At 49.8% G+C, this 24,661-nt stretch overlaps 2 protein-coding genes across 3 annotated transcripts; both read left to right on the forward strand.

Moving 5' to 3' along the window:
• Nucleotides 1-532: 532 nt before the first annotated feature.
• CTDSPL2 (CTD small phosphatase like 2) lies at nt 533-13,786 on the forward strand. Of its 2 annotated transcripts, XM_027902451.1 has the most exons (14): nt 533-646; nt 2,052-2,260; nt 3,452-3,590; nt 4,102-4,167; nt 5,401-5,550; nt 5,978-6,190; nt 6,908-6,986; nt 7,274-7,385; nt 7,672-7,758; nt 8,578-8,640; nt 8,735-8,814; nt 10,706-10,832; nt 11,140-11,235; nt 11,743-13,786. In XM_027902451.1, exons 1-14 carry the CDS (start codon nt 634-636, stop codon nt 11,806-11,808), a joined length of 1,500 nt encoding a protein of 499 aa, XP_027758252.1. In that variant the 5' UTR covers nt 533-633; the 3' UTR covers nt 11,809-13,786. The 2 variants fall into 2 exon arrangements, with proteins under 2 accessions (XP_027758252.1, XP_027758253.1); XM_027902452.1 differs by lacking the exon at nt 4,102-4,167.
• Nucleotides 13,787-16,181: 2,395 nt separating this feature from the next.
• Nucleotides 16,182-24,213, forward strand: EIF3J (eukaryotic translation initiation factor 3 subunit J). Its single transcript, XM_027902454.1, has 8 exons — nt 16,182-16,218; nt 16,298-16,398; nt 20,013-20,070; nt 20,312-20,403; nt 20,808-20,922; nt 21,718-21,876; nt 22,866-22,939; nt 23,257-24,213. The coding sequence occupies exons 1-8, from the start codon at nt 16,191-16,193 to the stop codon at nt 23,383-23,385; spliced, it is 756 nt and encodes a 251-aa protein (XP_027758255.1). The 5' UTR covers nt 16,182-16,190; the 3' UTR covers nt 23,386-24,213.
• Nucleotides 24,214-24,661: the final 448 nt, after the last annotated feature.

A 24,661-nucleotide genomic window follows, 5' to 3' on the forward strand; every position in this document is an offset into this window, starting at 1 on the left:
TGCCTGTGCTGGCACTGCTGGGGCATCTGCAGCCCTGGGGGCAGTTCTGGGCCCTCATGGCAAAGGAGACATTGAGGGGCTGGAGCATGTCCAGAGCTGGGAACGGAGCTGGGAAGGGGCTGGAGCAGCTGAGGGAGCTGGGGGGGCTCAGCCTGGACAAAAGGAGGCTCAGGGGGGACCTTCTGGCTCTGCAATCCCTGCCAGGAGGGGGGAGCTGGGGGGAGTCGGGTTCTGCTCCAGGGAACAGGGACAGGAGGAGAGGGAACGGCCTCCAGCTGGGCCAGGGGAGGCTCAGGTTGGATATTGGGAAAATTTGTTCTTGTAAAGGGCTGTCCAGCCCTGGCACAACTGCCCAGGGCAGGGGTGGAGTCCCCGTCCCCAGAGGGATTTAAGGACATATGGATGTGGCATTTGGGGACAGGGGTTAGTGTGGCCTTGGCAGTGCTGGGGGACAGTTGGATTCCATGGCCTCAATAGCCTTGGAGGGCTTTTCCCCCCTCAGTGGTTCTGTGACATCACTGGGGGGTCACAGAGGTCACAGCACCTTGGCCTGTTCCACAGGACCTGCCTGGGGCTCGGCCTCACACGCTCTGCCCCCCTTTGCTCCAGGATGTGGAGGTTGCTCTGAGCCCGATGCTCTGCCGTGGTGAGTGCTCTGGGATCGGAGCCTCCGGGACTCCCAGCTTCCCTCCTTCCATCCTTGGACACGGGTCCTGTCCAACTCCATAGGCCGTGTGGTGGCCAGGTGTAGCTGCAGCACCTTTGTGTGAGATTGAGATTTATCTCTGAACAAACACAGCTGTGTACAGGCTTTGGACTGGTTGTGAAAAACACGATCAACATTTGTCTGTCTGTGACTCATCCCGGTGCCACCGTTGCCTTTCCCTAAACAACATACCTGTTGTGACATTACTTGCATGCTGAATGTTACAGACTGTTAATTCTGTCTGTGCAGCGATCAGATCCACACTAAATGGACTGCAGAGAGGCAACTTGTATGTTAAATGTTACATTTATTCTGTCTCTGCAGCAGTCAGATCCTCACTAAATGGAAACCCGAAAGGCAGACACTGATTCCTGTCATGATAAGCATACAGTTTGCTTTAAAAACCTGCTTTTTGTCGTGACTTCAACTAGGAAAGGCAAATTACTTTCTTACCAGTGTTTCTCTGCGTTACACCTCAGATGGATTTCTTGCTACTTCATTTTTCTACTCCTGATCCATCATATGAATGATTTAAGCACGTGAGGAGTCCCCTTCAAACCAGCCCAGCTCTGGGCTCCAGGCAGCTGCAGAAAGCACATCCCCAGTCCAAAGGACAGTGACTTTGAGACTCAGGAGTGACAATACCAGCAGTCCACTGGAACACTGGATGCAATCCCTGGAATGGCCTTTTACTCTGCTTTAATAAATATTGCCCTTACACCAGTCTTCCTGAGGTCTGATGTTATTCCCAAACTTGGCTCTAGCGAAGCTCAGTTTGGGTTCCTTTGCAGAGCTCTCTGTCCTCACCCACACTGAGTGCACAGGCTCATGATTCCCTCTGTGAACACTTGACACAAATTTAGATTAATGCCTCATCTCAGATGTGATGTGGAGACTTTAAATGAAGTGTAGTGAGGAGCACGGGGTGGAAAGGGCTTGTCGCAGCATCCAGTCGTTTGGGGCTGGAGACACCACTCAATCAGTCCTGTCAGGAGGAGGTGACACCGTCCCAGCTGACGAGGTGTGCTCGGTCACAGGCTCGGTGATCTCGGAGGTCCTTTCCAGCCTGGACGGTCAATTTTCCCTTCCTGCCACTCGGGTCGGAGGGTTGTGCCAGGGCTCGTGGATGTGCTGGCTGGCCGTGCCCGTGGCCGGGTGAGCTCCATCTGTGGTGGTGCCAGTGTTGTGCTTCCAGCCCAGCAGCTCCCCGAGCCGTGGGTGAGGCCGTGCGAGGGATGGCACAGCTCGGCGCGGCTCTGCCAGCCTTATGTAACTCCTCAGTTCAGCAGCCGGAGCCTCGTGCGCTTCTTCAATGACTGAGTATTCCTGGTTTTTCCTTTTATAGCTTTCCATGTGGTGCCCATGAAGATGAGGCTGAGAACGCGGAAAGCTTCTCAGCAGTCCAACCAGATCCACCCGCAGCGGGCGCTCCGGGCCAAGCGGAAACACTCGGAGGTGGAGGAGACCTTACCTGGGGGCGGGGGGAAGCCACAGAAAAATGACACCGGCCTCTTGTCTTCGATCAAAAAGTTCATCAAAGGAAGCACACCCAAGGTGAGCCGGCTGTGGGGCCCTGCTTGGCTTTTGGCTGAATTGGTTTTAAACCCGTTTCTATTGAGAATAAAGAACGTGGTGAAAGCAAAATGTAAAAACTCAGAAGGTGACAGGCGCCTGTGAGAGCTGTGTCAGGAAAAGCAGACTTGGAAATCCTTCAGGAGTCAATCATAGGTGTATTTAACAGTCCAATAAATCACGGGATTTATTACCTGGTATTTCTTTGTGAAAGTGTTGGCTAATAAATCCAGTAGATTTTTAATTGCTGTTTTAAAGAGTCCTTGAGTCCAGATTGGAGGAATTACCAGTTCTGGCAACTAAGGCAAGCCAGTGTGTAAGCATAAATTTACTGAGTGTGTTTTTAGCATTTTTATTCAAAACTGTTTAGGGGTCAGTCAGTCAGTACAGGTCAAACCTCACAAACCCAAGTGTCAGGGAACTGCTGCAGTTGTGTGATTCCTGCAGTGGGCACTGCCCTGCTTAGAGCATCAAACCCAGGTATTGCCAGGGAAAACCACGAAATCTCATCTTGGTCTAGGCAGAAATCGGAGCTTTACTGATCTTCTCCTGTGAACACCTGTCACATGTACATTTGAGGGTGAATTATATATATACATACAAATATATATATATATACACACACACATAAACTTTGATAGGCTGAATGTAACCTTGCTTCAAAAACCCGTGATTTTTTCTCTAAATGAAGGCCAGTCTAAAAAATCCATCTTCATTCACCCCCAGCAGTTCAGGTACTGACATTATGTAACTGTGGATTTTAAAGAGGAGTAGCTGAGAAGCCATAACTAATTTACAGTGTATCCCAGGTCAGCTACATGATAAATAAAAATCTGATATAAATTCAGAAGTATTTTCTGGGGTTTGAACTGAAGTGTTGAAGCGATAACTTTGTAACAAGCTGAAGTTCAGATAGTTTTAAAGTAGCAGTATATTCTTGAATTATGAAAAATATAGTGAAATAGAATATTTCATGACGTGTTAAACCACGACAACCTGTCCTGGAAACAGAGAGGTACCAGCCCAGAAACGTTTCAGCAATGGTCACATCTGCTTCCAATTTGCTTTTCATTAAACTGAGACAGTTGATCTGTTTTACAGATCTGGTCTGTTCCGTGGAAAAAAGAAGGCACTGCTCAGTATGTTTCTTTTTTGTCTCCTTTCTCCTTCAAGGAAGAAAGAGAAAACCCCACGAAAAGGAGTCGAATTGAGCGGGACATAGACAACAACCTGATCACATCCACACCTCAGTCGGGAGAGAAGCCCAACAAACAGATCTCACGAGTGCGGCGGAAAAGTCAGATGAATGGAGGTGGGTAAAGCCTCACCTGGGCACTGCAGGGATGGCATCCAGGGATCTCCCAGCTGACCTGAGCCGGGAATTCCTGCACTGGGGACTTACAGGGTTTCACTGGCTTCAGTGAGGGCAAGGCTGAGCTAATCCCAGCAAAGCAGGAGTTCCAGGGCTGCAAGCAACACTGCTGTCACTCCTCAGACATGCTCACTGTATCTCTGTAAGAACAATTTGGATCAGCAGCAGCTATTTTGGAACTAATTTAACTTTCTTTTTTTTAATTGTGATTCTTAAAAGCCAATAATAATTTTTTTGATTTAGCTCTTCTTCCATTTTCTTGCAAATAAAAGAGAATTATGACTCCTAGCTCATGACCTTTGTGGAAGTAACCAGGTGTCCTTAATACTGAAAGCACTTGTCAAACACACAGACAGGTTTCTGTCACAGAATTGTAGGAAACCTTGGATCAGAAGGGCTTAATGACTCTTAAAGGTCATCTGGACCAGTTCCCCTGTTCCCCTCCCAGCAGTGATGATCCAGTTTGGAGTGAGATCTGCCTCTGGAGTTAGATCAGGCTACTCAGAGCCTTGTCCAGGCAAGTTTTCTATCTCTCTAAGGATGGAGATTCCCTGTTCCCTCTGAAAACTGTCTGTTCTTGAATATCTCTGGTAGTGACATGATACAGTTGTCAGTGATATTGAGAACATCATCTGTGGTTCTACCTTTAAAATCCCATTCTTTAAACTTCTTTTCTAAGGAATCTGTGAGGGTGGGCAGGCCCTGGCACAGGGTGCCCAGAGAAGCTGTGGCTGCCCCTGGATCCCTGGAGGTGTCCCAGGCCAGGTTGGACGGGGCTTGGAGCAGCCTGGGATAGTGGAAGGTGTCCCTGCCCATGGCAGGGGTGGAATGGGATGGTCCATAAGACTCCTTCCACCCACACCATGCTGTGACTCTGTGCTGTCCCAGGGCACGTGGAGCACCCTCAGCCTGTGTTACAGTTACAGGGATACAAGCTCTTAATTCAAATATTGCCCATTAGTGGGGGCTCAGAGCTGCAGCTGGCACACCCCACATTCCATACAGGAACAGGGCAGTGTGGAGTCCCCGTGCAGCTCCTTCAGGACCAGCTGACAGGGACATTTCCAGCTCATGTGCATGAAATCCATTCCCTCACTTCCATATGGACAGATATCTCAGGGCCTGGGGGCTGGGAAGGAAAGAATTCTTCTTCATCTCAGTCTCAGAACTGCCATGAGATGGGAGTTTGAGTTCTGGGATATGCATAGCTATACCTGCACAGTTTGGGAAAACCTTCATTGTTACATATGATATTGTAATTGAAGACTTACTTAATTCTGCCTTTGTTATCTGTGATAACAACTAAAGATTATTTCACTTTGGAATTGTATCTGTGCATATATTGGTGTGTATGTGGAGAGGAACAAATCCTGGATGTGGTGCAGTTTGGAGCCTCAGCCTCGGGAGTTCACTGACACTTTCTCTTGCTTCCATCTAGTGGATTCCCCCTGACACTGACACCAGTGTGCTCTGCAAAGGGCACAGCAGCTCCAAGTCTGTCTCCCACCAAGTCCATTGAAGGGATTTAAACTTTTATTATTTATGTAAACAGGGAGTGTTTCCTAATCTGGAGTGTTAAGCTTACAGTGGTGTTGAAAACTGACTTTTTGTTTTGATGCTGATAGTAGATTACTGGCTCTTGTGGACAGAGCTGAACCAGGAACAGGAGGGACCCTGTAGAGCAAGTGCTGACATGGATGTACCTGAAAACAGCAGCATGGTGTTACAGGTTGTAATGTTTCTCTTCCAGAAGCTGGAAGTTATGAGATGACAAACCAACACGTAAAGCAAAATGGAAAATTGGAAGATAACCCCACCACTGGCAGCCCCCCACGGACAACGTTACTGGGAACCATATTTTCTCCCGTTTTCAATTTTTTTTCACCAGCAAATAAAAATGGTGAGTCTTAGGGTGTTAAAGCTGAGAGTGAGATACTCTCTTATGAAATTGCTGTTCTGAGCAGCAGTACACTTTGCATTCTGATTTACAGACCAAGAGTTACTGCTGCCAGATAAAGGGCTCTGCAGTTCTTAGATGGGTTGATCATTACTGAGGAAAGGAATAAGTTTATAAGCATTAGAATATCTCTGTGCACCTTTCAGTAAAAAAAAAAACAAGAAGGGGAAAAAAAAAAAGGGTTAAGTTTCTTGTCCCAAACATATCTTAAAGCCATTTGTCATGGCCGTCCTTTTGGTTCTTATTTTTGTGACGTGACTCGAGGCAGATGCCTCCAGTTGTCCCGCAGCTTTGCTGCGTGTGGGTGCCGGCGCCTGTGGGTGCTGTGGGGGGAACGCGGGGGTAACGAGCGTCCCGAAATCTCCCCCAGGAACATCGGGGTCGGACTCTCCGGGCCAGGCTGTGGAGGCTGAGGAGATCGTGAAGCAGCTGGACATGGAGCAGGTGGACGAGATCACGACGAGCACGGCGACATCCACCAACGGCGCGGCGTTCCCGGGCCAGCCCGTGCCGGTCAGGGCCGTCCCCCACGGGCTGGGGGACGCGGAGGAGCCGGGCGACCGCGACCTGCCCCCGCTCACGGGTACGGCCCTGCCCCAAACCCTGCCCCAAACCCTGCCCCAAACCCTGCCTGGGGCTCTCAAACACTGCTAGAGCTGAGTTCTGGGGTTAATACACTCACCTGGCTCCTGCACCACAGGCACAGGTTGGGCAAGACTTGTCTGTCCCTGGTGAGGCTCTCGTAGCACTTCCTCACGTGGAGACAAAGACTCCAGAGGAAAAGTGTTGTTATGGACATTGAGTACCCCCCACTGCACGTGCACACTCTGGGCTTGCTGATCTCCAAGAGAAATTGGCTACGTTTTGATATCTTATATTAGAACCACGTGGTCAATGAGAACCACACAGACCTTACCCACAAATCCTGGAAAAGTCTCCGTATTTCCTTCAAAAGACTCACCGTACATCTTCTTTTTTTTTGACAAAAGTTGTAGCCATAAAATACAGTTTCTCTGTGGATGGGCAGCATCAAACCTTTAACAGCTCCCTGAACCCTCCCCAGCCCCTCAGAGCTTTGGGAGGTGAATAGTTCTTGAAGGCTCCTGCCAGGGAGGTAAATGTGACCCCTGAGCAGCCCCTGGGGCGGGAGGTGGGGCTGGGGACAGAGTACTTCACTGTTGCTTCTTCCCTCGTGTCTCAAGTGCACATTGTGGCTTTGAAGAACTGCGCTAATAAGACCAGCTCTTGTGGTTTTTTGTTTTATTTTTTTTTTGTTTTGGTCATTTTCGTTGAATTTTAGCACCAGTATCTCCAGACAGTGGCTACTCATCAGCTCACGCAGAGGCCACCTATGAAGAGGACTGGGAAGTCTTTGATCCGTAAGTGCCAGTGTTTGTACTGAAAATAGCCAATTGACCATTTTGGGTATGGGATTATGGTACTTTTATTTATATTTATTATTATATTAATTGCACCATTTTAATATTACGATAATGAGCTCCAAAAGCTCTTAACTTAAAAAAATAATTGCATATTGTCATGGGGTTTATTTCAATTTAAAACACTTATTTCTTGTGCAGCCCTAAATATTTCAAATATTTACTTGACCTAAAACACTGCAGTTCAATAGTGTACATTTTTACAGCAAAGTCTGTGTTCTTTTCAGATATTATTTCATCAAACATGTGCCCCCACTAACAGAAGAACAGCTGAACAGGAAGCCAGCTCTCCCACTCAAAACCAGAAGCACACCAGAGTTCTCATTAGTTCTAGACTTGGTAAATATCTTTATAATCACAAACCAGAGCTGGGGGATGGAGCATTTCCCTTATTTTGCTTGTGGAAATCAGTCGTGTTTGCTTTAAACAAAAAGACTGTTGAATGTTACATAAATTTTTGTATTTTTAGTTAAAAATACTAGTTAAAGTAGTTAAAAAAGAATTAATTAATGGTGGCAAGATTAGAATGCTTGTTTTATTTGTCAAATACTTACATCCTTTTTTAAAAACATTACAGTTTTTATCATTTCACACTCTTTTCTTTCTTTTACTTGTTTTTTAATAGGATGAAACATTAGTGCACTGTAGTCTAAACGAATTAGAAGATGCTGCACTCACTTTTCCAGTTCTTTTCCAAGATGTCATTTACCAGGTAAAAAGAAAAACACAACCCTTTTTATATTTATATTAAAGGTGGGAATCCTTGGGGTCTGTATTTGTTCTCCTCTTGTGCAAAGAGAGAGAAGCAGCTGCCTGGTGATAAACTTACACCTGTCTGGTGATAAAGGGGCACACTGGGCAAGAAATTTTGTATTCACTTAAACTGTTCCCCTTTTCTTGCCCTCTGTTCACTTGGTTGTGTCCACATAGAAATGGGATATAATTCAGTTCATGCCCTACAACTCCTTGTGGGCATTTACTGTGATGGGAAGGGAAATTTAAGCCCATTCCTACCTGACTGTTAAAAGAACTGATAAAGCTGAAATCACCCTAAAATGAGGCAGTTCAGGATCCTGCCTTCTCTTCCTGAATATTTCAGTACCTTTCCTCAAAGCTGTAGTTCTGTGTGGGCAATCTCTGAACCAGAAATAACCGTGAGCAGAGCCTGGGGCTGCTGTTTTTACCCCTTTGTGTTGTCACTGTGGGCTCAGGTCACAGCCAGGTCTGTCCAACACACACCAAATATTACCTGAGTGTTTGCCCCAGGGACATAGCGGAGCCTGGAGCTCTCACCTCCACCAGGTGCTCCAGGGCCCTGGATTGATGATTGACATTACCATCTCACACCTTCACTTACAGCTGCTCAGGCTGTGGGCCAATGGAATATTTGGGTAATTAGGTTACAGTAGAAGTTAATATTTGCTGTTTGTTTCTAATGCTCATTTTGGCCTCCTCTGTAGCAGGTGGCACAGTGTGGGTGGGGGAGGGCTGAAGCAGTCTGAGTGTTGACTAAAGCCCATCTCTACTCCAGGTCTATGTCCGGCTAAGGCCGTTCTTCCGAGAGTTCCTGGAACGTATGTCTCAGATTTATGAGGTAAAACAAAGAGACAATGCTTTTGAATTTCATTTTTAAATGATATCCACACACTTGCGTCTCAAGTAATGACTTCTTCCCCTTCAATCCCTAGATCATTCTGTTTACTGCTTCTAAGAAGGTGTATGCAGACAAGTTGTTGAACATCCTGGACCCCAAAAAGCAACTGGTCAGGTAAAAACAGAACACTGTGAACACACCCTGAGGGACCACGAGCTGTACCTGCTCATCCTCTGTTAGGCTCCCTCACGGCAAATGTCCTCTTGGGGATCAGAAATGTGCTTGGAATACACACTGCAAATAAAGGAAATAAACTGACTGTCAGATTACCTTTAAACTATTCAAAAATCGATTTATTAACTATAAATTATGACTTGTATAACTTTTAGAATCAGCATGCTGTTTGTTCCTATTCAATCACAAAATCATTTGTCTGTTGGTTCTGTGTTCGAGCTGGTTTGGTTTATCATTTCTCAGTACTGACCTTTGTTGGGAACTGGTTGGCTTTTGCAGTTCCTTCAGGCAGAAGGAGATTCCAAGGGGTGAGATTCTGTTATGCTCCCCTGGAAGGGGGACTGTACCTGGGGAAGTTGAAACCAAAGAGGTTTCTGCTCAGGGATTCCCCCTCCCGGAGTGCCCCAGGTCAGGGAAGCAAACACCTGCCTGGTGGTGGTCAGAGCTGTGTGACTGCACCCAACACCTGCACAGCCCTTCTCTGCATCGTGTTACTGTCTGTTCTGAGGGAAACTAGATTTTCCTCACACACACACACAGGAAAGACAGTGGTTTTATCCACTGCTGTCACTCACTGGCCTGGGCACGTCCCAACTCGCTTTTGAAGGGCACAAAGTTAAGATGTCACCAGTTTTATCCAGGAACGGTTATATTGTTGCTTGTTTTATGTGACATCCACCACAGAATCGCAGTCTGGGCATGGTAACCTCCTTGCCACTAGACTTGGGAATGCTTTCAGTCTTTGAATACCTGAGCTGGCTGTGTCAGCCGGGTGGGACGGGGGCAGGAGGCACTGGCAGCTCCAGAACGTGAGCCTGGCTGTGCATCTGAGGTGTTACCCCCTGATGCCAGCCCAGGGCTGGGGTTATACCTGTGCTGGGGCAGGGACAGGGGCAGGCAGGCAGACACAGAGCCAGCAGGGTCTGGGACTGGGGGAGGTGTCCCCGTGCTGCCCACGGGGCTGTGGTCCCCGTGCCCCGGCTGTGCCCCAGCCCCTGCCAGGCCCCCTCTGTGACTCACCCTCTATATATAAATGCCGAGGCAGCAGCTCCTTCCCTCCATGGCAACGTTGGGAGCTCAGCTCCAGTGTGGAACTGAGCACACTATGTACAGCTGCTGAAAACTCCAGTTAAAAATACAGGCAGCCTGCAAGGGACTGCACTGACCTAGGGCTGGGCAACCCCAAACCTGCCTAGTTTACAATTTGTAATTCTGGTGATATGCCATGAAATGAGAGTTGTTTTATTCCTGCTGGTTTTTTAATCTGACTCCTTCTAGTCAATCTATCCATTTCTTCTGTCATAAATTACACGGCCCAGATTAATTGGAAAGGAAGGAATTGATGGGATGTTTTGGCCTCGAGGCTTTTTTTCAAGCTACAGTAAATGAAATAGGTTAATTGCCGGCTGAGGTGTAATAGGAAAGGAAACATTTCTTGTGATACTTTGTGCTCTGGCAGTCGATGGCACAGGGAGGCCTCGTTCTGTGGGAACTGGGACAGAGTCAAGGGATAATAACCCCCAATAAATTGGCTCCTGTGCAGCACCTGGGGCCTGGCACATCACTGGGGTGTTTGGGTCCCTTTGTCAGTCTGTGAGGGGGATCAGAAAGGAAGAGCTGTTCAAACACACACTAACCCAGAACTGGTTAGTGCAAAATCAGCTGAACTGGGCATTTTACCAGTAAAAAGCTCTAAAGGGCACAATTCTTTAAAAGGGGCAAGGAGGTTGGAAGAGAAAAGGTTGGGTAAGGCTTGGCAGAGTCACCTGCTCCTGACGCAGGGGGGATGTTGTCATTGGCCTCATCAATCAGTGTCTTCCTTTAATGACAGGCATCGACTTTTCCGTGAGCATTGTGTGTGTGTTCAAGGGAATTACATCAAGGACTTAAACATCCTGGGCAGAGACCTCTCCAAAACCATCATCATCGACAATTCACCGCAAGCCTTTGCTTACCAGGTGAGGGGCTGTGGGCAGCAAACCCCTCAGAGCTTCCCGAGGCAGCACAGTGGAGCCCTGCAGCTGGAGTTCACTTCTTACTGAGGCTTGGGGCCAGGGAAACCCTACACTTGGATTTCTCTTCTCACTGAAGTCTGGGGCTTATGTTTGTTTTGAAGTTTGCAAACCAAACTGTGGGAAAAATACACATCAGTGAAGTCTGACTTGGAAGTGTTTTTCCTCCAAATGCTATTTCACAGGTCATATTTGTAAATAAATTAAGTATAAATCACGCCTTGATGATTTTTTTTTCCTTTTTTAACTTTAGCTTTCCAATGGAATTCCTATAGAAAGCTGGTTCATGGATAAAAATGACAACGAACTCCTAAAATTGATTCCATTTCTGGAGAAACTCGTAGAGCTGGTAAGTGTTTCCTTTCTGTGGCTCTTGCCAAAAACGTCAGTGAGCTCTTTGAAGTATTTTCACATATTTTAAGGGGTTTTGAGTCACTGAGATTTAGGCTGATGCAGGCCCGGTGTGTCCCTGTGTGACCGGGCTGCTGTGGGCAGGATTTTGGAGTGGGCACAGGGATGTGTTCACACAGCAAAGGGGGAGCTGCTGGCATTGCTGACTGTGCTGGAAACCAAGGGCTGTGGGGCTGGGACATCAGTTATAAGGAATTCTGGGATCTGGGGATGTTTCCATGGCACAGTGCCCGTTGCTGGGAGCGCTGTGTGCCTTTGTTCTTGAAACAAATAAATTACCTCAGATTGTTGTGGATCTTACGTAGTTATTTCTGTAAACCTCTCGAATGACATAATTAATTGCTTATATTTTGTTGTGTCAAAATAGGGGTGTTAGACCATGAACCCTGTGAAAATGTGATTTCTGGCTGTGCTCATTGCCCTAAACCTGCACTTCTCCCCCCAGAACGAAGACGTCCGACCTCACATCAGAGACAGATTTCGCTTGCATGACTTGCTACCCCCCGATTAAAGCCTTTGCTCTCGCTGCCGAGGGGAGGAAATGCAGGACCCTGTTGGACTAATACAAAACATTGCCATTACTGTTGAAATTTTGCATTTTTGTACCCCGTCTTGCTTTTCTTATCTTTGGTGCCCAACACTGATCAAGGGTTACAGAAAGAGACTTTCTACACCTGAGGTTGCCGCCATCACTACAATCCAGTACCCGCAGTAGGGAGGCTAGAACAGAAAAGGCTTTAGAACTAGTGCAACTCCAAGGAAATTTTTTATGTACAGGACATCTGCAGTTTATAAAGAAAATTCTGTTTCTGCCACCAGCAGTTTGACCTGTTAGAAACACAGGATTTTATGATACAACAGAGATTGAAAATGGACTCGGATTTTCTCTCTGTTCGGTGCTCTAAGTGGGTTTGTAGCCACTTTTCTGTTACTTTTAAGATTCTCATTTCAACAGGAATGGCCAGTAAAAGTTGTTTTATTTTTCCTGTTAAGGTTTATAACCTTTTTACATTTTTGACCTGTATTAGATTAGGATTTCATTATGCATTCCTTTTAGTTGAGGCGCTTCATAGTTTTTCTGGAAATAGCCAAATTTTGTTAGTTTTTTATTAAACAGTTGGCTGGCCGTTTCCCTGCTTCGTCTGCCTGCATCCTGTATATTTGTTTAAAAATATTCTCTAGTTTTAGCCCACGTAAGTTTCATTTAGAAAGAAGAAAAAAAAAAACAAAAAAACAAAACAAAACCCCCTGCATTTATATTTTCTTTCTGTAATATTCTACTGTAGTCGAAACCTTTTCAAAAAATCAAGAGACTGGCTAGATAAGAAGATAAGAATTACTAATATTCCGACTATTCTAAACCATTGTGATGGCACGTCCTCCGGACAGAGCAGAGCTGGCAGCGGCCCCGCGGATGGACAAGGAATACCTCACCCTGTGCTGTGCATGGACCCGGCGGGGGGAAGGAGCGTGCTCGGCTGGCAGGTTTGCTGGGATCCCCCTCCTGCTGCCTCGTGCGCTCCAGGACTGCCTGCTCAGCATTCCGGGGAGTGGGGCCTGGGCTGGGCAACCCCTGTGACACTCCTGGTTCCAATCAGCCTCTCCCGGGGGAGCGGGTCCCTGGCAGGGCTCCGCCTGCCATCCCACTGGTTTCCCGAGGGAATAGGCCCCAGCCGTGGCTCCTAATGCAGCGCCCCGGAGGTGATATTTTTGTAACGGTGGGAAATCTGCTTTTCCGGAGGCTTTTTGTGGAAGGTGGAATTTGTACGAGGTGGGGAGTTTTGCCTCTCGACTGCATTACCACGCCACAGGCTCGGACTGGTTTTGTGTAAAAGATGTCACAGAACGGCACTTTTTCTAAAGAGAAGTTTGCTATTTTGTATGCTTGATAAGAAAGTACAGTATTGGAAATTAAAGGTGGACAGCTGATAATTGAGAAGTATGTCAATTAATTTTTTATGTATATTACCTGTTTACTTGTACAATTTTATTGTACAAATTACATGCAGCTTCATTTTCAAATGAGTCCTTAAAATAAGGAAAATCTTTTTAGCAAAACATTTAATTTTTGTATTTTTGATTTTAAAAGGCATGAGTTATGTCAACTTTTTCCAGTGTATTAATGAAGATTTTAACTTTTCATCAGGTTGAGTGTTTTCTTACTATATTATCTGTTGTGTATGTAGCTAGCACATGGTGTCACTGAACTGTTAAACTTAGCATGTAGAGCAAGCCTGTTTTGTGGAAAATCCTTATTCATTAAAAACAAAATCATCATGGCAGATTTTCTGCAAAAAAAAAGTGAAAACATTTGCAATTCAGAATACTGATTTTTTTTGTATTTAAAGAAAGGTATTTTGCTTGCAGGAAAGAAATACTACAGATTCATTTTAATGAGAATCTTTTAAATGTATTTATCTTTAGGGCATCTGGGCATCTTTACGCTGTTTGTCTTATGTCTTTATTGAAATAAAATGTACAGAACATTACCTTTACATCTGCTTCGCGCAGCCGTGTCGCCCTGGGCAGCCCCTCCCTGGGGGCTGTGCCCATGGCTCTGGAAGGATTGCTGGATTTTGGAAGGGTGCAGGAGCTGCTCCTTGGTCTGCCGGCTCGTTGTGAGTTGTTCTTTGGAAGGTCAGTCTGAACTGGAGGGGTTTCATTAGTTTAAGGACAAGGCTTTGTGTAATGGGGGTTCCTCCGAGTCTCTCACGTCACAGAACTGCTGTCAATGCCCTGACCTGCCAGAGCGAGCCCGGTTTTGTTTGGTTCTGGCCTTTCTCTGGCTGTAAAGGGTGTGCAGCTGATGAGATAATGTCCTTGTCTCCAGGTCCTCTCAGTGCTCCCCCCGTTCCAGAGGAGCTGCTGGAGCTGAGGAGACCAAGCCACGTTGCACTCTGGAGCTGTGTCTGTTGTGCCGAGCAGATCCGTGAGGGAAGCCCGACTGTCAGCGGGGGATTTAGCTCTGCGTGGCTGCACAGGGGACAGACACTGCTCAGGAAACAACCCAGTGTTCCTGTTCCTGTGCTGCCAGTCTGCTGTTTGTCACCGAACTCTGCAGAAGGGTTCTGCCTCCTGCAAAATGTCCCTTCCTAGAGATGTCAAACCCTTCTGAAAAGAAGCAGAGTTTTAATGCACAGGTTTTATTTCTCTTGTTTGTCTCGAGGGTGAGTTCCCTGTTCCTTGGCAGAGGGGCTGGGCCAGGTTGTGTCCCCAGAATCACTCCTGTGACCAGGGCAGGCTCAGCCACGGGTGTTACTGAGCCTTGAATGTCTTGAACTCAAGCAGTGCATCTGCAGCTGGATCATTTATTATTTCATGTGTTATTGGGAAGTACAACAACCTGTTTTCAAAGTGCTGAATGTTTTCTTGTGTGGTCTCTTGCTGGATTCTGGTGACCCTGTGTCCATTTTCCATGTCTCCGTGGATTCTGTTCTAGGTTGGAGCATCTTGGTTCTGGCAGCACAAAACCAGTTTTGGCAATCCCTGTTCAACCCTTTGTTTTCCCTGGCGTTGCTCTGTAGCCGGAACAGCCCTCACTTTGGTGCTGGTGTCGCCTTCCACCTTGGATTCACCCCAGCTGCCATTTTTCATTACTTTTGAACGTGTCAGGAGGCCTGGATGTCTCAGGAGCGGATCAGAAATCTCCCAAGGGCGGCAGGAGGAGACAGATCAACTCTGGGCAAAGCCCTTAAACTGGTGTCAAAGCTCAGGGGTGAGCAGTGAGCTCAGTGAGCTGCAGAAGCTCTTCCACAGCACATCCCCCTCCCCAAACTCTGCTCTGTCCAGCGCTGGAGCCCAGGGCACTCAGGGATGGCTGGATTGCTGCAGCTGGAGAGCACCGAGCCTGCTGGGAAGAGGGACCAGCAAGGAGTGGATGAAGAGGAAGAGTGGGCACAAGTCCCACCAGCCCAGGGACTGGGCCTGCGGTCTGGAACAGAGCCAAAGGGAAGGAAAGCCGAGCAGGAGCACAAATACTGGGATTCTGCTGACTAAATACCCATATTGCCTTAACTTTCCTCTGGAGGCTGGTGGACTTGGTGAGGATATAACCTGGGACATTGTTGGATCCATAGTTACGTCTCCGTTATTTATATGGCCTGGTGAACGGGGGCCAAGGAGGAAAGGATGATAAGTTTGGAAGTCCTGTTTTCACTAGCTCATGTCTATCATAGTGTCAGAGACCATTCAATTGTTACGTGAAAGACATACATTTATTAACTTCAGACAAAATATGGGAGCTGGCAGTGAAATGAACGGGATGAAGGGAATGTTCCCAGCTTTTCTCTATTCGGTGTTATGTGACAGAGGGGGAAGGAGGAAAAGCACACCCCCAAGAGGTGGACAAACCGTGCCAGGGCGTTCCGGAGCGGAGCAGAGCACGGGGCGAGCGCAGTGGCCGTGGCACAGTCCATGCCCGTGTTCGGGGCACAGATCCAGCGAGGGGCAGCGCCGGGTGCCGCTCCCAGCCCGGCTATCGGGGCCGAGGGGCCGGGGCGTCTCCCGCGGCTGCAGCTCCGCGATAGCGCCGGGGCGGGAGGGAGGAAAAGGAGCTTCCCCCGGAGAGCCCCGTGCCTGCGGGCCCGGGGAGCGGCAGGGCGGGCAGGGTCGGGATCCCGGTCCCGGTCCCGATCCCATCTCCATCCCTATCCTATCCCATCCCATCTCCATCCCTATCCTATCCCATCCCATCTCCATCCCTATCCCATCCCTATCCCATCCCATCCCATCCCATCCCTATCCCATCCCATCCCATCCTGTCCCCTCCCCGTTCCCGCCATGGCTGTCGTGGCCCCGCCCCTCTGGGGGCGTGTCGGGGGGGGCGTGTCCGGGGGGCGTGTCCGCGCCGCCGCCGTCCCGTGGTGCCGCGCGCGCTCCCCGCGGCCGGGCAAGATGGCGGCGGAGGCGGCGGACTCGTGGGGTGGGTGCGGCGGGGCCGGGGCCGGGGGGGCCGGGGGTGCGGGGGGACCCCCGCCCCTCACCCGCTGCTCTCCCCACAGACGCCGACAGCTTCGAGGTGGTGGAGCCGGTGGCGAAGCGGCTGGTGCCGGGGGTGGCCGGGGACCGCTGGGCCGGCGAGGATGAGGAGGACGATGTGAAGGTGCGGCGGGCGGGCCCTGCCGGGCCCCGCGGGGCGGGCGGCTCTGCCGGGCGGCGGGGCCGGGGCAGGGGCGCTGCGAGCGCCCCCGGGACGCGGCGGGGCCCCCACAGGCCGCGAGGGCTCCGCCCGGGCGGCTCCGACCCCGGGCCGGCCACGGCGACGGGTCCAAGGCCGGGCGAGCCCGGGCCGGGCCTGCCCCGTGTCCCGCAGCCCCCGCTGCCGGGGCGTGCAGGGGAGGAGAGGACGGACAGAGGCTCGGGAAGCCTGAAGTGGCAGCTCCTGCTCCCTGCGGGATCCACCTGCTGCTTCCCGGGCCCTGGGCACCTTCCCGGCCCTTCGTGCCCGTCCCGGGCCGTGGCTGTCCCGGGGTGAGGCGGCAGGGCCGGCTTTGGTGACGGCAGTGCTGTGCTGGCGCTTCTCTGCTGACCAGACACTTCTGGGCTGCCCCAGCACGTCTTTGTCACCTGTTCTCGCTTCTTCACAGCCCGTGAAAAGGGTTTTTGCTCTGTTTCAGGGTGATGTCGGTTTGGGACGGGGGTTGAAACGCGTGGATGACCATTCCCGGTGCTCCTGAAGGCAGGGCTTCCCCAGGGGCTGTTTGATCCTGCTCGGTCCCAGCTGCCCCTCGGCAGGGTGGGGGTGCCACAGAAACCTCCTTTGCTCCCTGTCCCTGTGGAGAATGCAGAGGGGTGCAGGGAACACACAGGGAATGTGCCAGATGGATTTCAAGGCCAGGTTGGACGGGGCTTGGAGCAGCCTGGTCTACTGGAAGGTGTCCCTGCCCATGGCAGGGGATGGGACTGGATGGGCTTTGAGGTCCCTTCCAACCCAAACCATTCCAGGATTCCACGAGTAATATTTAGTCAATCAAAAAGAACCTCTTTGTTTCCATTGCAGCCCTTGGACATTGTAACAGGCCCTGGGTCACTGTAACAGGGGGGAAGGTTCCTGCAGTTCCTGCCCTGGAGTGTTGCTGGTGCTGGGTGAGGCCTGGGTTTGGTGGCCTGGACACTGTTACCAGCATCTGTGGAAAACACCAGCAGTTGTTCTCGGGGCCCAGGGAGGGGTTCTGTCCACAAACACTGCAAAAAGTTCATCTTCTCTTCCAGAAAACCAAAAGTTACCAAATTCCTGTGAGTTACATTTGTCCACTTCCCTCCTCAAATTCAGTGGCTGCCACGGCCCGGGGTGTCCCAGGTGACACCGGGAGCAGCAGGACAAGGCCAGGGGTGGGGACAGCAGCTCCAGGCCTGGGAACAGAGCGGGGTGGGAGTGACACAGGTGTGTGTGGGATCTGTACACCTGGGGGTTGTACAGGTGCAGCTCAGACTCCTCTCTGCCACATTTCCTTCCCTGGAAAGCTTTCCTGCTGGGATGCAGTGCGTCCAGGAGAGCTGGGCTGGTTCTGCTGAGCACACCTGGGGGTTCTGTGTCTGTTTAACAAAAGAGCAAAGGTTCCTCACATGGAATCCCTGAATCCCAGGCTGATTTGGGTGGAAGGGACCTTAAAGCTCGTCCAGTCCCACCCCCTGCCATGGGCAGGGACACCTTCCACCAGCCCAGGTTGCTCCAACCTGGCCTTGGACACTTCCAGGGATCCAGGGGCAGCCACAGCTTCTCTGTCCAACCTGTGCCAGGGCCTGCCCACCCTCCCAGGGAAGGGTTATTCCCAATATCCCATCTCTCCCTGTCCTCTGGCAGTGGGAAGCCATTTTACATCTTGCATTTTATATCTCACATGTAATAAGAATGCAACTACTTAACTATTTCCAGGGGATTATGGATTTAGAACTGGAGCTCCATCTAGGGAGGATCCAGCAAAGGCAGGTGGTTTGTTTTGGTTTGTTTTCCTTTGATTTGCTCTTCCTGCCCAAACCCCAGAGTCCCCAGAGCTGAGCTGGGGGTGGTGTCAGGCTCTGGATTCCTCAGTGCAAGGGCCCCCTGTGGGGAAATTCCCCTGTGAGGGAAATGACGTGGCCTAAACCAGCAGCACAGGGTGTTTTCTGACCAGGAGTTGTCCGAAGGGATTTCACGCTTTGGAATGTGCTTTGTGTCTCCAGATCTGTGGTTTATTTTGGAAGATTCTTTAGGAGTGAACTTGCAGTAACTGCTAGCTGGGAAAGGTTTAAAATTAGCACCTTTGGTAACAGAACTCCTCAGTGCTCCCCAGCACACACGGTCCCAGCAGTTGGGCCCCTGCCAGGGAATTTTGATGTATTGACTCAGTGCTCTGGCAGAGCCAGAGCTGAGCAGGGCCTGTCCCACCCACGTGCCCTGGACCTGTCACTTCCCAGGCCTGTCTCCTTGGAGGTTGTTTCGGGGGCCCTGGTGTAGTTGGAATGCAGGAACGGTGTTGAAGTACTTGGAATAAAGGTGTTCTCTTGGAATTACTGCAGCAGTGCAAAGACACAGCACTGAGGCAGTTTGCTCTTCCTGCAGGAGAGCTCCCTGGGGTTTATAATCCAGGCACAGCTGGCAGGCCATGGAATTCCCTGGGGTTTATAATCCAGGCACAGCTGGCAGGCCATGGAATTCCCTGGGGTTATAATCCAGGCACAGCTGGCAGGCCATGGAATTCCCTGCAGTTATAATCCAGGCACAGCTGGCAGGCCATGGATTTCCCTGGGGTTTATAATCCAGGCACAGCTGGCAGGCCATGGAATTCCCTGGGGTTTATAATCCAGGCACAGCTGGCAGGCCATGGAATTCCCTGGGGTTTATAATCCAGGCACAGCTGGCAGGCCATGGAATTCCCTGCAGTTCCTAGGCCAGCAGGGCTGGCAGGAGGGCTCTGCCAGGGGTCAGAGCACGCCTCATCACGTGGAGCCCCTGCCCACGTGCCCTCTGGGAGGTCTCCCAGGCATCCCAGTGACATGGAGTGTTCTCCCTCCATCCCTCCTGACCAGGCCCTTCCCCTGGAGGTTGTACCTGATTCCCAGCCCTGGCCATGGAGGATGGGGCAGGGGCAGAGGCAGCTCCTGCAGTGCTGAGTGGAGCTATGAGGGTGTAACAAGCTCTTAATTAATGGAAGCTAAAATAATGCTGCTCCAGACTCAAGTCAGCTCCTTGGAATGTGGCAGGGAAGCCGAGTTCCCTGGAAGTGCCAATTAACCGGGATGAGCTGGTGGATGGACTCGGTGTCTCCTTGCTTGGATCAGCACATCCCAGTGGGACGTGGGGCTCTGCACCAACACCTCTGGGGGAGCCTCCCAGGAAATCCCTGCCTGCTTTGCTTGGCCCCTCACGTGGCTGTTGGGGGTGGGAACAGGGAATGATCTGTGTGTGGGAAGAGTCCTCTGGTGGCTCCTGTGCTTGTAAAAAGGAGCTGTTCTTGGTCAGAACATCGGCATGGGAAGGTTTAGGTGGGATATCAGGAATGTTTTGTCATGGAAAGGCTTGTGACCTGGTTGTCGTAGCTATTGACCTGAACTGATGGTTTGACCAAAAACTGCCTTTTTCATGGTACAAACTTGTCCAAAACAGTGTGGACAGCCCCCAAAAGCTGTTGTGCTGCAGCTCTCACAGCTCCCTCACTCTGACACGTGAGATTAATGCGTCTGTGGGCATTTAAAGAGGCTCAGAGTGTCTCTAAAGGAATCTTTATTGTTTTGCAGGATAACTGGGATGATGAGGAGGAAGAGGAGGAGGTAAAGGAGACAGAGGTAAAACAAGGTAAGTCTTAAAGGTAACACCTGGCTGTGTGTCAGCATCAGAATGGACACTGATTTTGTGGGGGGGTGTGAGGATGCAAACCTGGCTGGGGCTGGGGCTGGATTTAACAAAAGGGTGTCTTTCCCTCTGTGTTCAGCTCCCAGTAGCTGAGCTGGGTGGCTTTGAGTGTTTGTGATTGTGGGAGGAAAAAAACTCATCCTCTGAACTCTTGAGGGCTGCATTCATTGTTCATGTCTTACAGAACCGAAAGTTTCAGAAAAAAAGAAAATAGCAGAAAAAATCAAAGAAAAAGAAAAGCTACAGAAGAAAAAGCAAGAGGAGCTTAAAAAAAGGGTAATTCCAGATTTCTCCTGGGTTTTATGAATTTCAGAGGGCAGGTTTGATGGGTCGTTTTGGAGGTTGAACAAGACCTGCAAGAAGGGTCTTGACTCGTCTGACAGACCGACCGTAGGTGTTGTAGGCGATCCCATCCAGGGCTTTAGTTCCTGTGGGATTGAACCAGTGATGGGAGCAGCGTTCCCCCAGCTCCTCTGGGGGCACCAGTGATGGCACAGGCAGGTGTGGGAGCTCACAGTGTGGTGACCATTTCCTGGCACGGGGCACTGCTCTGCCCAGGGGTGGTTTCCAGCTCTGTCCATGCCCAGGCTGACCCGAGGCAGAAGGGAGCAGTTCAGTGGCCCTGCAGGAACCCCCACATCCCAAATGTGCCATTTTCCCCTGTGTGCATCTCCCCCCAGTTAGAGGCACCAGAGGAGCAGAAGGAGCTCACACCAGAAGAACAGTTGGCAGACAAACTACGGCTAAAGAAGCTACAAGAGGAGTCGGACCTTGAGTTAGCAAAGGAAACATTTGGTGAGTGTCAGATCAGTCAACCTGTGGGACCCTGCAAAGGCCTGAGCAGGGCTTGGCTCTCTTCTTGTGGCACTGAGAACAAAGAACTGGCAGAGATGCTGATGCACAGCAGCATTCCTCAAAGAGGGAAGCGTCCTCCCTTGGTTACAGTGAGTGATTCAGCTCATTGCTCAGGGGCAGTGGTGCTGTGAGTTGTCAGAGCTTGAGGGGTGCACTGAATACACCTGCAAAGAACCAGCCTGAGTTTTGCACTCAGGAGCTTGAGACAGGAATGGTTTATGGGAGGGGAGAGGGGCCTCGTGCAGTGCAGGTTGTCCAGAGAACAGGAACAGCTGAATCAAACCCCTGAGCTTGAAGGAGGGTTAGAGACAGACTTTGGACAAGGGGGAATGGCTTCCCACTGCCAGAGGGCAGAGTTAATGGGATACTGGGAATGATTCTCCCCTGGGAGGGTGGGCAGGCCCTGGCACAGGTTGCCCAGAGAAGCTGTGGCTGCTCCTGGATCCCTGGAAGCGTCCAAGGCCAGGTTGGAGCAGCCTGGGCTGGTGGAAGGTGTCCCTGCCCATGGCAGGGGGTGGGACTGGATGATCTTTAATGTCGCTTCCAACCCAGCTCATTCAGGATTCTAATGAAATTATGGAGTTTTGCAGCAAAATACCCTCCTGTAAGGCCGAGGAGTCGGGGTTGGCTTTGTGAGGAGCAGAGCTCAGAGGGGCGGGAGCAGCCAGGCCAGCTCGGGGGTCACCTTTTAGGGTCCCAGCTCGTGCTCTCTGTAACCTCTGTCTTTCCATGCAGGTGTAAATAACACTTGTGGAATAGATGCCATGAATCCCTCTACAAAAGACGACTTCACGGAATTTGGCAAACTCCTAAAGGAGAAAATCACGCAGTACGAGAAGTCCTTACATTACGCCGGGTTTTTGGAAGCGTTAGTTCGGGACGTCTGTATCTCCTGTAAGTTCAGACACCCCACAGCCCTGCTGCCACATTGGGGTGGAGCTGGAGTGGAAAACATGCTGTGATAGGGAATGTTCAGTGGGGATGATGGCTCTGTGGAGTTTGCACTAAATGAAGCACTGACCTGATTCCATTCCCACAAACTCCGCTTAGGATTCTCTCGTACAGGAGCTGCTCTCTCTGCACATCAGTGAGAGACTGTCATTTAAAAAGTGTGAATTTTTATACTTATCTAAATCCTGCATGTTTTCCTCGAAGCCTTTTTTAAAAAAAAATTAAATTATTCTCTAAGGCAGATAACTTTGAGTTTCCCTCATTTGGGGGGAAACACTATTCTAAAATTGTATAATTCTGGGACTGCAGATTAATTGTTCTGGAATTCAGTGTGTAACTATGCAGAGAGAAACCACTTCAAACCCCTTTTCCCACTGCCCTGGTGGCTGAACTGGGAGAACTCACAGGGATCTGTCCTGTCCTGTCCCCAGTTGTCCTTCAGGGAGAGGTAACTCGATCCCAGCCAGGGTAAATCCAGCCATCCTGGCTGGCAGCTGGCACCTTCCATCTCAGACAGATTCCAGAGCCCCTGAGGAGGGGGACTGCCAACCTCTCTCACCATTTAGTGGCAATAATTTATTGTTAATCCACTGCTCCTTTTGATACATTTTACTCTGTTTTACTGTTTCCATATCTTCCTCTTCAGATGCCTCATTAGGACTCTTTGTGTTCAGTAACTTAATTTGTAAGTTTTACTTTCTACAACACTCAGGCTTCCAAGGCACCAACTGGAATCCTGGTTAGGATTGTAAGGCCCAGAACCTTTCAGTCTGATTTGGTGATTTAAATGAAGATCTTGCCCAGAGCTATGCTAATGCTTGGTTCTAGTTTTGAGACTGTTGATGATGTTATTTAACATTTAACTGCTTTGTAAGAACAACACTGATGAGGAATCTTTTCCTTTTATCCTTTCCCCTCCCCCCCCAATGCAGTGGAAGTGGATGATTTGAAAAAGATCACAAACACTCTGACAGTACTATGCAGTGAAAAACAAAAACAGGAGAAGGTAAGATGATTCCTCGGGGGTCACTGTGGGGGCTCCCCTGGGCAGTGCTGACAGGGTAACTCTGACTTAACTGCTGGGTCTGGGGGAGTAGGAGGGGAAATGAGCCCCTTGGATGCTGCTGTACTGTTAAATCCTCTTTGCTGTGTGAGGTGAGCAGGAGTTGGTTGAATCTCAAGATTCCAGGCAAAACAGTGATGGATTTCCACGCAGAGAGCGGGTGGGGTGGAAACATCAGCACTGGGACACTGAGTGCTCATAGCCAGGGGGTCACTGACTGGGGCAGTGCGCAGATAAACACCCTCCCCTCCCTCCTGCAGAATAAAGCCAGAAAGAAGAAAAAAGGGGTTGTTCCTGGCGGGGGGCTGAAGGCGACCATGAAAGACGACCTGGCCGACTACGGGGGCTACGACGGCGAGTACGTACAAGACTTTGAAGACTTCATGTGACATTTATCTCCTCTCTGTTGTCTCTCTGTTGCCCATAATCCCTTAAACATGTAGCACAACTTTTCTTCCTTTAAATTCTGCCAAATGCTACAATCAGAATTGCAGTATCTGTGTGCTGGGGGTTGGACGTGCCCAGCCCGGGAGGAAGCCCCGGGCCGGGGTAGAAGGGAAAAGCTCTGAAAATTGCAGTTAAAAACCCAAAATTCTGAGAATGGGCACTGCTGCTATTTAATTTGGTAGCAACAGCCAGTAGATTGGGAAGGAATTGGAAGGGGTGAAGGATTACAGCCAGCACAGCTCCGTGGCGTGGCCTCCCCTGCCCCTGCCCCTGTCCAGGGGCCGCTGGCAGCAAGGGCAGGGTGTGCAGGCAGAGTCCCCGTCGCTTTGAGGCAGAGCTTGAGGTTCTCAGCACTGGGGGAAGGGCACTGCTAACTCCGTGTGGGATACTGCACCTGGGAGCCTGTCCCCTGGGCCAGCCCTGCTCCACAGCCTGGGGCAGAGCCAGGCACACCCACTTGTGTCTCCAGGATGAACTTTAGTTCCAGTCACCTAAATTTCTACTAATGCAGCTGTTGGGGTGGGTGTTCTTTAACAGTTAATTAATGGATTTCAGTGTAAAACAAAAACCAAGCCACGAGACTTCCTTGGGGCTCTCCTGGGGTGTGGTGGGTCTTTCGTGACTCTGCCCTTTTCTTTCATTAAAAACCAAACTTGCTTTGCAAACTGCAGCAGTTCCTCCAGTTGGGCAAATTGTTATGTTAACAATTACAACATCTGCAATGTTTTATAAAGCAACTAATTTAATAAAAATCACTATTGAGGACTTCACCAGGCTGGCCTTGGAGCAGTTCTTTTTGGGACCTGGCAAGAGAAATAAATACCTGAAGAGGGAGCTTTGCAAAGCTAAGCTGTGCTGGGTCTGTGCTGACTGCCTGGGCCTGGAAAGGAGGTCAATAGTTATATACATAGTTATATTTAATATCTGTATTAATACTGAATAACATTTGCACTCAATTACTTCTTTTACTTCAGGACAGCAGAATTAGGAATGTGCTGTTTGAAGCTGTACAAGACCTTAGAAAACAAGCCCAGTCTAATCAGACTGGACTCAGAGAACGGATTATCCTCATGTGTACCTGAAACCTTTACTAATTCTGCTTATTCCACCCCCTTGTACTGGATATTCTGCACAGCTGTTGGGATACAATGCCTGGGGTGCTCCCTCCCCCACACCCCTAATTTAAAGGGTGGATCTCTGCTCCATGCCCACCTGTGC

The sequence above is a fragment of the Empidonax traillii genome, unplaced genomic scaffold (genome assembly GCF_003031625.1).
Source record: "Empidonax traillii isolate 1590-97213 ecotype Southwest subspecies unplaced genomic scaffold, ASM303162v1 scaffold876:size463933, whole genome shotgun sequence".
Lineage (NCBI taxonomy): Eukaryota > Metazoa > Chordata > Aves > Passeriformes > Tyrannidae > Empidonax > Empidonax traillii.